Here is a 14,574-nt window from a genome sequence, read left to right on the forward strand (position 1 = left end):
TCAACAACACAACAAATTGCTCACTTCGAGTCACACTTGCAATTACCTTTTCACTTCACTTCCATTTCTTGCCTCCCAGTTCCGATAGACAGGAACCCAAAAGGCCACGAGCGTTGACACACGAATCGAACCCGCCACCGTCTTCTACCAAGTTGGTTCCCGCTGTCGCCGACGCCGCCAGGATGTTCCCCGCGGCGATTACTGTAGTGTGCGTGTAGTTCGACAAGAGCGAGCGATAACGGCGGTCATCCTGTTGGAATCTGGGGTTACATGCGGTCACACGGGCTTTGATCGAATGGCCAAGCTTTTTTGGAGCAGCCATTTGTTGAATAGTCCCCAAACCTCCTCAAAAAGTGGTGATAGCAAAGAGGGGATTCCCATGGCAAAATGATATCATGTGTCCTCTATATGTGGTCCCAAAACCTTTTTACCCCTCAAGCAGTGCCCCCTTTTACGAGGCCTTTCTCAAGATCCAATGCGATTGCGACTTGGGACACATGCGTTCCTTGTGTTAGTGCAAAACTCGCCCCCGGCAATTGCGCCAATGTCGAACGTTTTTTTAACACTGATGGATGGGCCACGAGATCTGGATAATGGGTTCGCTCATACCTAGCCGTCCCTTTTGTCTAGAGCCCAAACATCATCGTCGGCCGTGATGACAACATTCCACCATCGCCATCGTCGCATTTCGCTCTTTCTTTCTTTGAGATGGCCGAGCTGCCCGGGCGGTTATCGAATCAATTGCATCGTCGTTACCTGCCCTTTACTTACACGTGTAAGTGGCGGTAGCCCCGTGCTGCAACTAGGTATGTGTAGTGTATGTTGTCCGTAGATTAGATAGATAGCAGCACCCTCTTTCGTCCGATAGTCTGCTTGTATTTATCGGATGGTAATGCCACATTGCGACGGAACGTGCGCAGCAAGGTGAAAGTTCCACACACCCCTCAACACCATTGCCGAGGCTTGGCGATGCGAGCACTTCACGAACCTTGCTGGCCACGCCTCTTGCTTTGTTTGTTTGGAATTGAAACGCGATAAGAATCTCGACGGAGTCGGGTGTTCTGAAGCTTATCGCCGGCTGTCTTTTCAGGATCGTGATCAGCACCCCCTTTCTTGATGCGCTAACAAACCAGAGTGGTGCACATACACACGCCCCCAATCTTCATCCGAATAGCCTGCATTTTGTGGGGCAAAGAGGACTCCGGCAGCTTTGTGCGGTCCATTCGTCCTAAAGGAGATCTTGGGTGCGGTTCAGTGCCGTGTCGCAGCCCTCGACAAATGTTGAGTCGCCATGGCGCAATTGATTGCTCGCTGCTCATAGCGCACACGGTACACTAGTGTACTTGTGATCATTTCGGAACGATGAGATGATGGGCCCCTTGGCGGCGAACGTCGAGACTCGGGAATGCTCAGAAAACTGGGGAAGTAGGTAACGTATGCGGCATACCTAGCTTGTACTTGTAATTAGTTTCATGTTCCGTGAAACCGTGACTTTGTTCACATCCCGAAGAGCATCATCGCGTGAATTGTCCCATGAACATCGAGAGAGGCAGCGTGGCATCTCTCCTCTTCTGAAACAAGAAACGCGTGTACGTATCGCCGGGCGGGCAAATTGCCAATCGACAGCGTTGTTGCTATTTTCGCATCCCGAATAAGAAAGTGAGCAACGATTTTGATTGAAGGAGAGGACGCTGCTGAAGCGATAATCATCAAGGAGGATTGCAGGGCGCCTGCGTCTGTGCTTTTCTTGGTCATCACTACACTATCTAACAGTGCTGCTTGTACACTGCCTCAAGTCCTGCCTGTCTACCGCGTGGAGTGTCGCTCGCTCGCGGTGAAAGAGCAAGTAGGAATGATCCAGACGCAACAGGAAGCAGACGGATGTCGCTTCGTTTGCTGCCGCTGACCAATGACTGTGGAGTAGCGAGCGCGAGTGTGTGAACTGAAACAGTTGAGAATGTTGGGAGTTCAGTGGTTGTGTTGTTGTTGTTGATTGACGGAATTGGCAACCACGACAAACCGGAAACGTATCCATCATTAAACCCCAGCCCAAGATCATCTCGATGGTATCAAAAAGGGAGACCGGCTACTAGCAACGCGAATACAGTCTGGACAAGTGGCAGCTTCGTGTTGACACAGGAAGATTAACAGTGCACAATTGGTGATGACTCCGACGTGATCGCTATCCCCTCGGGAATTTGGAAGCTACCCATGCTCGCCATTAATAACAAGTTTCCATCATCCATCTACTTTTGCCTCCCAAGCTCCGTTCTCGCTTGTACCCCTTACATTCGTCCCGCCGTACCGCAGCACGTAGGTATGCTAGTGCTGCGTACGCTCGTACCTACCCCTAGCTTCCTCCCACGTTTTTCCAAGCCACCCCTCGCCAGTCTCGTTTGGGATTCTTGAGGGTTCAGGTCAGATGTACGATTCTGACAGCGATTGCCTAGGTCGCGGTTGTCCTGACTTTATGCGATGATGGTTTACTCGTTCGATGTGACGGCAGTTGAATGAACATCATCGTCTGTCATGGCGGCATCCGTCTGACGTTGGAAGCCATGAAATTTCGAGATGGCGATGTGGATAACGTGGCGCTAATCCCAATACAGCAATATGTCACTAATCCGGATGATCAGGCGGGGCATCATCATAACTTAAACTGAGGTAAACTCCGTAATAACGGTTCTAGCGTATGGAAAAGCCATTCCTGCCTCTGCAGCATGCTATTTGTCAGATTGAATGGCTTCCTGTTGCCGACACCTGGCGGCAGCGACAGCAAAGACGGGAGATCTAGGAAAGCTGGTCGAGCACGTGGTGATGCAACGCAACAAAACGTACATACACTACACTACCTACTCAACATTGAGGTTGCCATTATCCTTATCATTAACCGAGAAACGGCCAGATAGTCTGAAAAGACGGCGGACGCGGGGAAACCTAGATCGGCGGTGTACGGAGTTGGACCTCTACGGCCACGCTAGTCGGCGATTGATACACGATAGCATGGAAGAAGCCATCCGCTATCCGTTGCCGGCATAGGAGTTGTCATTCCGTCCTTTCGACGTGCGTTGACGTTCAGTCAGTCAGTCATGTCGTTGCTGGTATGCACTTTGAGCTCCATACGCGGCATATGGGTTTGTACGTCTGGACACGGTGTCAAACATTGACGGATTGTATTGGCACTCCCGCACTTTCACACTACTTAACCGACTCATCTCACACAATGGAACGTGGAATTGGGGCTCCCTGAAAATGATGCTAATCTGCCTGTCTGCTGTGGCTTCTTGTGCTGCCAGTGTGAAGGAACGGGGGTGACAGCTGCCCCAACATTACCTTACATTACATGGTATTCAATACCTGGTAGGCGTTGGGGCGTTATGCGCTGTACCTGTGCGCTACTTGAGCCCACTGCGACGGTCATCAATGTACTGAGGTACCGTGTAGGTAGTGTGATACCAAAGACGGCGGGCTCGTGCAGGGACCCGAGGGCGGTGTGTGTCTTGGTTGGTGTGTTCATCTGTCTTGGGTCAGTTCCAGGTCGTTTCCAGTGTGGTTGCGTGGCAGCAAGCGAAGAATGCCATTCGTCGTCATTTGTCGAGATAGCCACCCAGACCGTGTCGTGACGAAATCTAGACACGTTGAGACTCAGCAGCGCGACCGGCCAACAGCCCAGTGCTCGCCCACCATTTCGCGACGCAGTGATCGGCAGACCCTGGCCGTCTCTTTGCTTGAAGCGGCCTTTTGCTGGGCAGCTGCGAGTGATGGAGTGACAAAGCGACGAGTGGAAGCCCGTCCCGCGGGCGTGCTTGCCCAGGGGGTCACGCCCGACTCTGAGAAGCACACTGGGCTGTTCAGCTCAGCGACGACGGAGGTCGGCCGCTCCAGTCACTCTGTTAGAACCAGGGCAGGGCCAGTGCCAGAGGTACCTTACCTCTGGAGGAGGTACCCAGCATGACCTCCGGCAGCGCTGACTGACGCTCGCAGCGGTTCCGTCCTCTTCCACCTCCTGCCTGCTTGTTCCATTTCGTGCTTCCCACTGCTTCCAGGTTCTCAGGCTCCTTTTCAATACCCACCTCCGCCATCCACCCATTTCACCCTATTCCAAACCACCTTTTTCTCTTCTCTCTTCTTTCCTGTATAACTCGCCTTGTTCGCCGTCGTTTGTCGCGCTTCATTTGTCGTGCATCGCATTGTCTGTTTTAGCTCGCATTCGCCTCGCAATCAATCAAAACAATCAATCCGTCAACTCGACGCACCTCATCCGACTTCGCATCGCCTCGCTCGTCCCGATCGGATACCATTGATTGCGGCAGCCTTGCATCGACATCGGGCTCCATCCCCAACTTACACATCAATCAGCCTTTGGGTTCCCGACTGCGCCGTTCGAACACTGGTTTCCTTCTTTCGTCTGTTCCAAGTAAAAAAAAAACACGAAAGACCAGCGAGACGAGCACTCTGAAAAGCCAAAAAAGCAACATCGAAGAGCATCACGCATTCAGTTGCATCACGCTACCGTCTTCCACACTCCGCCGAGTCTCCAGTCAGCATACCACACACACACACGGACTAGACCACTGGTTGCTTGCTTGGCTCCCCCGGCCTCTTCCATCATCGCCGACCCGCAACTTCCGTTTTCGTCCGTTACCAAGTTGCTGCATCCCCGAAGACCTGGTATCCACTTTTCCCAGTGTGAATCACATCTCGCGTGCCGAACCAGGGGGTTGCAAAGAGTCACTCCACGGCCCACCTGTTCCTGAGAGACTCTTATACACGGCGATCGGTCAACCCTTTCTGAGATATCTCCGATACAACTCTTGATCATCATAGTCAACAACATCAAGCCATTGAGATACGCTGCCAAAACCACGCCGTCGTCGCCTTCAAGGCTTTCCCCTTGCCCTCTAGCCCGGCTCACCCGGTGTTTACATTGGTGATTACTTCGACCAAGCTCAAGTCACCTGGACAAGCATCATCAACACCGCCAACGACAACAACAACTCAGAACAGCGTCAAACGGCCTTCAACTTATACTCCGCCTGACCTGGATTCGATGTTACTATAACAACAACAATCTCTTTCTCCCTCTACTCACCACTCTACCGTTTCGACGGCCCCTTTCTCGACCGACTACTCTACAGTCACATTTCCTTTGTTGATTCTTCACCTTATCACCGCTTATGAGCCTCAGACCGTGAACGATTTCGACTTGTTTTCACAGTTCTAAACCCTGTACATTCTTCCATTTCTTTCTTGCTTTTACGGCGTCTCTTTTATACCTCTTTCGATACTTTGAGAAACACCTGTCTGCAAAGGAAATACACACGCGCATTGTATCAACTATCTACAACACAAAACCAACTCAACACCTATACCCTAATCTTTTCCCCCAGCATTCGCCATGGACTTCTGCCTTCGGAACAAGTTCCAATCTGGAGTTCTCCTCGCTGGACGATACCAAACGATCTCCCCCCTCAACCATGGATCCTTTGGCATGGTCTTCATGGCTCGCGACCTTAAGACTGGTCAGAAGGTTGCCATCAAGTGCCTGACAAAGAAGGGAGCTGCAAGCGAAGCCGGCTTCGACTTTGCGGTTGACGAGAAGTCTGAGGAGCTGGTTCTTCATCGACGTCTTGGAGCCCACCCCAACATTGTCAACTTCATCGACACCTTCGAGACCGAAGCCCATACATACATCGTCCTGGAGTACTGCGAGCGAGGCGATCTCTACGAAGCGATTCGTCTGGACCAGGGTCCTTTGGAAACCGAGCATGTGAGGCGATTCATGCTGGAGCTTGTCGACGCTGTTGCCCACATCCACGCCAAGGGCATCTACCACCGCGACATCAAGCCCGAGAACATCTTCCTCACCCAAACAGGCTCCGCCAAGTTGGGCGACTTCGGGCTTGCCACCACCGAGAAGTGGTCGTATGAGGCTGCGGTTGGAAGCGAACGTTACATGTCCCCTGAGCAGTTCGACTCGGCCGGTGCCGGATACTCGCCGGCTGCGGCAGACATCTGGGCTATTGGCATCTGCTTGCTCAACGTTCTCTTCGCCCGCAACCCATTCACCACCCCGACCGAGGCCGACCCGCTTTTCTTGGATTTCTCGCGCGACAAGCAGTCTTTGTTCGACGTATTTCCTTCCATGTCCCAGGACACCTATGAAGTCATTGTTCAGTGTATGAACCTTGATCCTCGTAAGCGCTCCCTTGAGGGTGCTCGCGAAGCTCTCCTCCGCGTCATCAGCTTCACCACCGACGACGAGATCCTCGACGACTTCTGCACTGCCGATGGCCCCGTGGTCGCCAGCTCCAACCGTGAGCCTCTTCGCACCCCCTCGATCCAGAGCCCCCAGATGGACACTGGTGCATTCCCCTGGGCCAAGGCGCTCCACGCAAACACCAAGAGGCAGCTCAGCGACATTCCCGACGACGAGAGCTATACCGAGGACCTCTTCTCTACCTCTACCGCAACCACCTCCGACTGGCTTTCCGCTAGTATCCAGACCCCGCCTTCTGTTTCGTCTGTTATGGACTCACATCTCGCTGCCTCCATGCAGTCGCTTAACATGGGCTCGGTCGCTCAATCTAGCAAGGACATGTTTGCCAAGATCCCTGTGAGGCCTTCGGCCGCCACCGGCTCTCTCCCGATTAACATGGCCAAGCAGCCTAAGCAGTCAGCTTTGTCGCTGGTTTTCGGTCGCAAGGATACTGTCTCTAAGAGCTGGAGTGATCTGTGGGACGAGGAGGAGGAGGAGGAGGAAGAGCAAGCCAAGCAGCTGGCGTTGAAGGAGATGAACTCCAGGACCTGGAGCCAGGAAAGCAAGCACGATAACGAGAACACTCCTCGCATGGGTCGGTCACCGGCTACCAAGGCGGGCAGTCTTCACGTGGAGCACGATATCCCGGCTATTGATATGCATCTCGGTTCCAACATCGACGACGATCTCGCTGCCGATGGTTTCTTCTTCCACGATGCCCCCGCACGGAAGGAGCCCACCCAGTTCTCTATGAGCCACTCTCCGCCTGCTCGGAAGAGTGCCCTAGACAAGTGGCAGGCTCTGGGTGAACGTCGCAGGGCGACAGGAACCACACCTCCCAAGGGTTCCGAGTCTATCCCGAGAACGCGTCAAATTCCTCATAGCTTTGGCGCCGCCTCTCATGATTTCAACAACATTCACCACAACTCTTATACTGTTCACTCGAACAATCACTCATCTCATCATTATTCTGCCAACATCGGAAAGAAGTCTACCCCGGTCAAACAGTGCCCTTGGAGCAAGGGACGCGATCGGGCATTTGACTGGCGCAAGGAGAAGCGTCATCCTTTCGATGTCGAGTGGGTTGGTGGCTGGACGGGAGCTCCTCTCGTGCCAGTTCATCACTTGTAGTTGGGCTATCACCTTCGCTGTGGCCCTCCATTGATTCATACTGTTTTTGGGTAAAGGAAATCTGCTGATCCTAGTCGGAGTATTCGGGCATTTTTTTTTTTTTTTTTTTTTTGGCTTTTCAGGGGTTTTGTTGCTTGGGGTCAAACGGGCGGGTCTGTCGTCAATATTTTCAGGGATTTACAGTACTGCATAGCATGGTTTAAACAAACAAACAAAGGGCGAAACGGCATTCAGATACAGAAACTGGACATTCGAATTGGATTGGGTTTTCTCTTCTCTATCATTTCATTTCATTCATCGGATCGAGACATGTGGACATGAGCCCGAAGGATCAGCATTTTTCTCTTTTCCGGTTTAAAAGACCAAACAAGGACAGTTACATGGGATTGGTGGATGGGCGGAATGGTGAATTGGGTTTCAACTCGCTTTCTGTGTATTAGATATTCTCCGAACATCTCTTGTGAAGACCTTCAAAGGTCACAACAATACCAGAAGTTACCCACTCGAACGCTATATCTTTGTCTTATGCCTTTTGTGAACGTGATGAACTGAATGGGGAAACAGATGACCAGATTACCTTCAGCTTTACCTCAACGTACGCGCCTGCTCAAAGAAGTACTTACGTCATCGAACTATTCCCGCCGCGATCGATACAATGACAACATTACCATGTCTTTCAAGTCCCGTATATATTCGAGCGGTTAAGCAAAAATCATAAACGGCCAACGGCCGGCTAGCCCGACCGAGGACGGGTCATGTGTACTATGTGTGTGACGGTAGACAAACAGAACAAAACAACGTACACACATACATACACATAGTTATGTACGAGGTTATACGGCTGTTACTCTCTCGTGCCCTCTCGGCCTTTAAGACCGCGAGGTTGTTTAGGTATGCCCGGGATGCCGATGGTTAGAGGGCAATCTGTATCACAAGGACCGAAAGTACATTCCACTCTAATTTTTTTTTTTGGCCTTTTTATCACGTAAAGTGTTTTGAGACTGGTTCTGGTGAACTGTACAATCCATACGTATACACACCTGACGGAAGGTTATTGGTTCCAATGGGGGAAATTCGAACCCGAACGAAAGCTAAAAGGAAGATGACGTAGGTGTTGGACGTACGTTCAGCTTACACATAACATATATTATGAAGGCAGTGGAGGAGGACGACGACGGGAGTTTACTAGGTTTCCATCCCTGTTGTGACGCTCCCTACGTATATACCTCCATCGCTGTACCACATCGATGGGTGAACTTCTTCCTGGTCATTTGGAAAAGCTGCTTGCTTGCTGCTGCTGTCAGGAATTTCCATGGAACCTGGCAGGAAGTGATTACGTGGTATATGAGGTAATTAACGTGAGTTTTCACCTTCCGGTTGTGAAAGGAACGAGTTATTGTGTTATGCGACGTTGGGATTAGTAGGGAATGGGGAATGCACTAGAGGTAGGTGCGGTGTTGCAGGAAAAAGAAGAGGGGAGGAGGGGCGGGAGATGGATCAGCTGGAACATGAGAGGAAGGAACGATAGTGACAATGATGGACGAGTGGGGAAGGCAGTGCAGTGGGTTGGTAGGTATACCTTATGGCGGGCATGGTCGAACTGTAAAGGCAAACATGGAAAGTGAAGGAGCCATGCAAGGATGAGACTGGACTCGTCGTAACTGTTAGGCCTAATGCTTCGAACCTAACATGACTTACCTACCTATCATAAACAGACAGCGGTGACTGAAAGAAGTGAGGTGTAATATTAAAGATGAAAGAGAAGAGAAGATGAGGACGCTAGTCTGTATTGGCTGGAATACCTAGGAAGAGACTCTCATGATGCGATGATAGCCCAGATGGGATGAAAGACTAGATGGGAATGCAAAACTGGACAGTGCTGGCACATGCTATTTATTGTAGGTTTGGCAGTCAACCCTGAATAGTAATGCGATCATTGTATACCATCGTTATGGTCCTTCGTAGTTAATTGCCCTTGCCTCTTCTGCTGAACAGGTATGCTTGACCACCGGACGGGAGTGGTTTCATAAGTCGAGTATCCATAGGCGCATTTTGGTTTGGATATACTGTGTGCCATATCTCAGACCGTGTCAAGCAGTATCTTTCATCTCATATTGTTGTGGTACATGGATTGAAGCACCGAAAGATCCGACCAAAGTAAAAAAATTTCAAAGATCACGTGTAGGATGAAGCTACAAGTAAGCTACATTCAGATCGAATGGAATTCTTGGTGTTCGATGGAAGCTCAAACGGGATGGAAGATCCATGGTTCTGGTTAGTGCTGGCATCTAGCATCACACATAAGAGACGTCGTCAACGTCTATTCACTCTATACTCAAAGTTTGACTTTGAACTCGAATCAATACTCTCCTACTCAGCGAGTCTTGGAATTAGAACCGGGTCCAAACTTGTGAAATTAAAAGAAGGAAGCAAGAGAGACGAGAACTAACGGATCAAGATCATGTCAGCATTTGTCAGTGGCATACCATGAAATAGAGTGATTTGGCCGTAATACCACATTAGAGGCTCGAATGCATTCCATACACATTCAAGACGAATCTAGCTAGCCTAGCCTAACCAGTTCAAAAAGAGATGCAAATAGCGACACCACCATGATGCAATGCGGTCTAAAATAGATCATCCCAAAACAATACCCGACAAACTTAAACAACAGCAATTATATGCAACATCATCCTGGCTCCCCTTTATTCAGGAGCGAAAATACTCTTTGGCAGGAAAGCCCAAACAGTGCCAACGGTAGACAACGTGATGGATACCGCAAGCAAGAAGTAATCGAAAATCTTCTCTCTGCGCGACATGCTGCCGCCGAAGAGCTTGAGGTGGAAGAGGACGGGTAGACTATCATCAAGGAAAGTGCTCGTTAGTCCTCCGTATCCACACGATAACCAATGAGAAAACACAAGAAAGCTGAGAATAAGAGACCACTTACATTACGCAAATCTGGAAACACAACGCACTCCCCATAAAAGCCATAATGCTATCAAATGCCGGGAATACAATCGATATTCCCAGGAAGCAGAAGATGGTCAGCGCGCGAATGGCAATCTTCATGACGCCACGGAAGTACATGGAGCGGCCCACGAGCCCGGAGCTCTCGGCGACCGTCGTCGTGTGCAGACCGAACAGGACCTCGAGTGTGGCAATGATCGGACGCGCGTTAAGCGGGATCTTGGTTAGTGGGATGATGGCGACGAAGGCGCACATGAAAAAGGTTAGGACCTTGGGGTAGCTGGCCTCGAGCAGGATGTTGGATGTGATTTCGTCGCGGACGCCGTCACCGAACATGAGGAGACCGGCGACTGCTGTGGTTGCGTCTAGGAGATACTACAAGGGCGGTCAGTAAGTGCTGCATATGTGAATGGGGCGAAAAGATACCGACTTACGGTAAACGAAAAGGTGATTTTCAACGCCTTTGTGTACTTATACGGATGTCTCATGTCTCGGTAGATCTAGGTGAGGATGTCAGTATAGGAAGTCACTAGCATTTTTCCAAACCACCCATCTTACATTTGGGAATACGCTATGGCCACCCCAGGGAGACATGAGCAGACCAAACGAGAGAGGCAAAGTCAGCCAATTTTGTGGAAATATGTAGGTTTTGGCAGGCTCGATAAGGGAACCAGGCGCTGTAGGCTTGAGGAAGCCATCGGTAAGCAAGATGAGGACAACTGGGCGCAAATTAGTTAGCCATGTCCATGACACATGTATAAAGCCTCGGTTGGAAATTCAACTCGCTCGCAACTTACTTGAAAAGCAGCAGAAAATGCCAATAATGCTCGTGAAGCTCAACAGCCTCAACGGCAAAAAGTTCAGCGGTACCATAATAACAGCACATATGATCTTCCACCCTGTGACCGACAGGAAGCCCGGGAACAGAAGATCGAGAGAGTCCGCAAAGAGAACAATAAGGGCGACGCAGGCAGCAAGTAGCTCGAGCGTAAAGAGAATACTGGTGGCTATGCGCGCACTTCGGCCGAACGAGATGAAGGCGAGGTCGGAAAAGGTGATCAAACTAGGATCCAAATCCATGCATTTCGCCAACAGCTTCGCGGTATAGACGGTTACGAGGGCATATAGAAGTAGAGTGACCATGCCGCAGAGCCAGCCGGCGTATTTGATGCCCATTGGCAAACTTAGGAGGCCAACTCCAATGAGAACACTTTGGGACAAAACGCCGTGTTAGTAACGCTGAGACGAACTTGATAGAGAATGGGAAGAGCGACTTACTTGATAGAGTTAAACACCGTCTGCGGGAGTGTCGACTGTCCCTCAACAGCCAACACGATCTTCCCATCCTGCTCAACCTCCTTCACCAGAATGGGCGGGATCTCCTGATCGGGCACGTTCGCCGGCACTTCTTGGGGTTCCCTCCACAGAACCGAGACCTGATCTATCGATTGCCTGCTCATGCTGCCCCTGGACTGTGTAGTCCCATAATCAGGAATCGACCCATAACTGCCCACGATCGGAGGAGTAGCCAAGTGTGGCGGAACAGCAAATATCGATCCAGCACTTCCTACACGAAACCCCTGGGCGAGCTCATTCTCGAGCGCCTTCGCCTCGCGTTCTCGGTAATCGGTCGAATGCCGTTGCGTCGTCGTCGTTGTCGTGCTAGGTTCCGCGACTTCGTTTTGAGGAGCAGAGCCGGCAGCAGATTCAAAGTGTTGTCGTAACAGAGATGACCGGGGCGTCGCCTCGCCAGCTTCGAGATCACTCCTTCCATACTGAATGGGAGTCGCGCCGGAGGGCGGTGCTGCTATTGGGGCTTGATCCGGGGCAAAAACGAAGGACGGGCGTTGGGGGATGACTTCGCTGAAGCCGGCGGCGCGCTGCCAACTCCTGGTGAAGGAGCGGATACTGTTCACGCCTCCAATATCGGCGACGGCGGAAAGACGGTTGGTGATGGAAGATCTGCAACGGGGTGGGAGGTTAGCAGTCCAGTCTCGTGCGTCTTGTTGAAAGAGTGGCTAGAATAGTTTCGAACTTCTAGGTACACTTACCTCCTATGCCTCAACTGTGGCCATTCCCCATCCTCGCCGTAACCATTAGCATCAGCACTGCGGCCAAGCAGTGACTCGTTTTCGAATTGAACACTCCTGTTTCCCACCGAGGAAAAACTGCCAGTTCTGCCGGGAGACCGACCCCCGCGCTCGTACTGGTCCCAGGTTGTCGGGTTTCTTGACGACATGGGTGGTGTGACCTGGGGGGAATCGTTCAAAATCGTTTCTTGTACCACTATGGTATTGTATTGTTGCGAGAAAGGATGAAGAAAGAAGAAAGAAGAGAGATACAGAGAGACAGAGAGAGGTAAAGAGAGAAAGAAGGCGAGGCGATCACCAAGAGTTAGACAAGAGACGACGACGGAAGAAAGATCACACCGAGCACACAAAACGCCGAGCGAGCACACAAAAAACACACCAAACACAGAGCTGGTGAATCCCTCCCCCCCGTTACCCGTTCCACTTCCAGACCCGACGTGGCGGCAATGACAGAGACTGATTTGATCTCACGATTTCGATTTCCCCTAGCTTCGCAAGTCGCGTAGGAGGCGTTCGGCTCGACGATGGGCTAGTCGAGGGCTACTGCGTACTGCGTCACGCAGCCCAGTCGGCAAGAAAGCCGGGGTGATGCCGGCTCCCACTGGTGGCTCGGATCTCCAGGTGGAGATGGGATGAACAGGGCCAAGAGTGACGGGACGAACTGACTGTTTGGTAAGGTGTGTATGTGAATAGGCTGTGGATCTTGCTTGCAAAGCGGAGAAAAAAACACCACAAAAAGGTCGAGGGGGCCCTGGTTGCTTTTTTGGGGTTTCTAGGTTGTCTTGAGGAGAGACTGACTGGTTGAGACCTGATCTAAAGGCTATTAGGTTAAGTATGTGAAAAGCCGGAAAAAAAAAAAAGAAAAGCTAGACTAATCACAAGGGAACATTGGGCGGTCACGGTGTTTCTCCAACACAACTAACAAGATTCGCATCGATTTGCGTGCAGTGGTCGAAATCTTCGAATCCTGTAGAAAGGACGAGGCCATACCCAAACATTCAAGGGCGGCACAAGGAACCGACGTCACCCATTCATGGACTTGGCACTTTGGAGGATTGCTTTTGACCTCACTCCAACATGTTGTAGGGTAGGGGTGCAACACAATCGAACCCCTCTATGCTATCTCGGACCACCATCCCACGGTCAACGCTACCGCGGGATCGGAAAGGGTATGATTGACAATAGTGAACAATGAATGTAAAAAGGCAAATTGGCCAATCACCAGTCAGCAAGATGCCTTGATTGGATTGCGCATGCCGCGCTGCCGCTATCGAGATAAGAACCGGACGAGAGCACTGCTCTGGGCTTCGGGTAAAAGAGGCTCTTGGTTATCTTGATTATCTAGCTACAGATGACTATAATGTAACTCAAACTAGGGTGGAGGGTTGAGAAAATCTTGGGCAGCAGTCCGGAGCTACACTAGCTGTACCTGATAGGTAGTGACCCCGGGGCGGGATGGATGACGCCGCGACCGGACTATGTACAACACAATGTACTGCGGTATATACACAACAAACGTATATATCATACCGCGCTTGGAATGTAGGCAGGTCGGGTTACAGGCTCGAGGTGCCTACACTTTGTTTTGGCGTCACCTCACATCACACGCTCACCTGCCTCATCCTTCCACTTTCTTGCTTTGAGCATCCGCATATTATTATCCATTCAGCGCATCCATCCAGTAGTGTACCCGGTATCTTCTTCAAATAGTGTAAACCCCAAACCCGGACTTGGTTTTCACTAGTTCATACGGCAGGCAGAGCAACCACAAAAAATTCAAGATTTTCTTTTCCCAAACTGCTCGCTCCTCGCCCGAACCCATCACATGTATCCTGTTTGGTACCTCCCTATCTATGTATTGGTTGGTGCTGGGTGTATACATACACAGGACAAGACAAAAGAATCGTATGAACTCTCCGGCAGTGTATCGTGACAGGTCCAGTTACTCCGAGCAGCCTGAAGAGGTCACTACATACTGTAGAGATCTGCCGTGCGGGCGCCAACCATTTCCAGGTCCCACCACATCGCGCGATTCCGCAATCGACCGACTGCGTCGCCCCACTGTTTGTTTGCTTTAAGATCTAGATCGTCTGGGCGAAGTTGCTTTTGTGATGTGATTGCCAT

The 14,574-nt window shown here is 50.9% G+C and overlaps 4 protein-coding genes across 4 annotated transcripts; 2 read left to right on the forward strand and 2 right to left on the reverse strand.

The window, feature by feature from the left end:
- Positions 1–691: 691 nt before the first annotated feature.
- Positions 692–1,331, reverse strand: NEUTE1DRAFT_62691 (uncharacterized protein; the record flags this gene model as incomplete). Its single annotated transcript, XM_009852433.1, has 3 exons — positions 692–802; positions 989–1,121; positions 1,201–1,331. The coding sequence occupies 3 exons, from the start codon at positions 1,317–1,319 to the stop codon at positions 764–766; spliced, it is 291 nt and encodes a 96-aa protein (XP_009850735.1).
- An 880-nt stretch (positions 1,332–2,211) lies between these two features.
- NEUTE1DRAFT_100540 (uncharacterized protein) lies at positions 2,212–2,794 on the forward strand (the record flags this gene model as incomplete). Its single annotated transcript, XM_009852434.1, has 2 exons — positions 2,212–2,313; positions 2,690–2,794. 2 exons carry the CDS (start codon positions 2,212–2,214, stop codon positions 2,792–2,794), a joined length of 207 nt encoding a protein of 68 aa, XP_009850736.1.
- A 2,524-nt stretch (positions 2,795–5,318) lies between these two features.
- NEUTE1DRAFT_81372 (uncharacterized protein) lies at positions 5,319–7,482 on the forward strand (the record flags this gene model as incomplete). The annotated part of the gene is made up of 1 exon (XM_009852435.1): positions 5,319–7,482. One exon carries the CDS (start codon positions 5,399–5,401, stop codon positions 7,388–7,390), a length of 1,992 nt encoding a protein of 663 aa, XP_009850737.1.
- A 2,383-nt stretch (positions 7,483–9,865) lies between these two features.
- NEUTE1DRAFT_81376 (uncharacterized protein) lies at positions 9,866–12,806 on the reverse strand (the record flags this gene model as incomplete). The annotated part of the gene is made up of 7 exons (XM_009852436.1): positions 9,866–10,249; positions 10,341–10,735; positions 10,795–10,860; positions 10,919–11,079; positions 11,158–11,570; positions 11,639–12,322; positions 12,412–12,806. 7 exons carry the CDS (start codon positions 12,597–12,599, stop codon positions 10,096–10,098), a joined length of 2,061 nt encoding a protein of 686 aa, XP_009850738.1.
- Between the last annotated feature and the right edge of the window lie 1,768 nt (positions 12,807–14,574).

The sequence above is a fragment of the Neurospora tetrasperma genome (assembly GCF_000213175.1).
Source record: "Neurospora tetrasperma FGSC 2508 unplaced genomic scaffold NEUTE1scaffold_3, whole genome shotgun sequence".
Taxonomy (NCBI): Eukaryota; Fungi; Ascomycota; class Sordariomycetes; order Sordariales; family Sordariaceae; genus Neurospora; species Neurospora tetrasperma.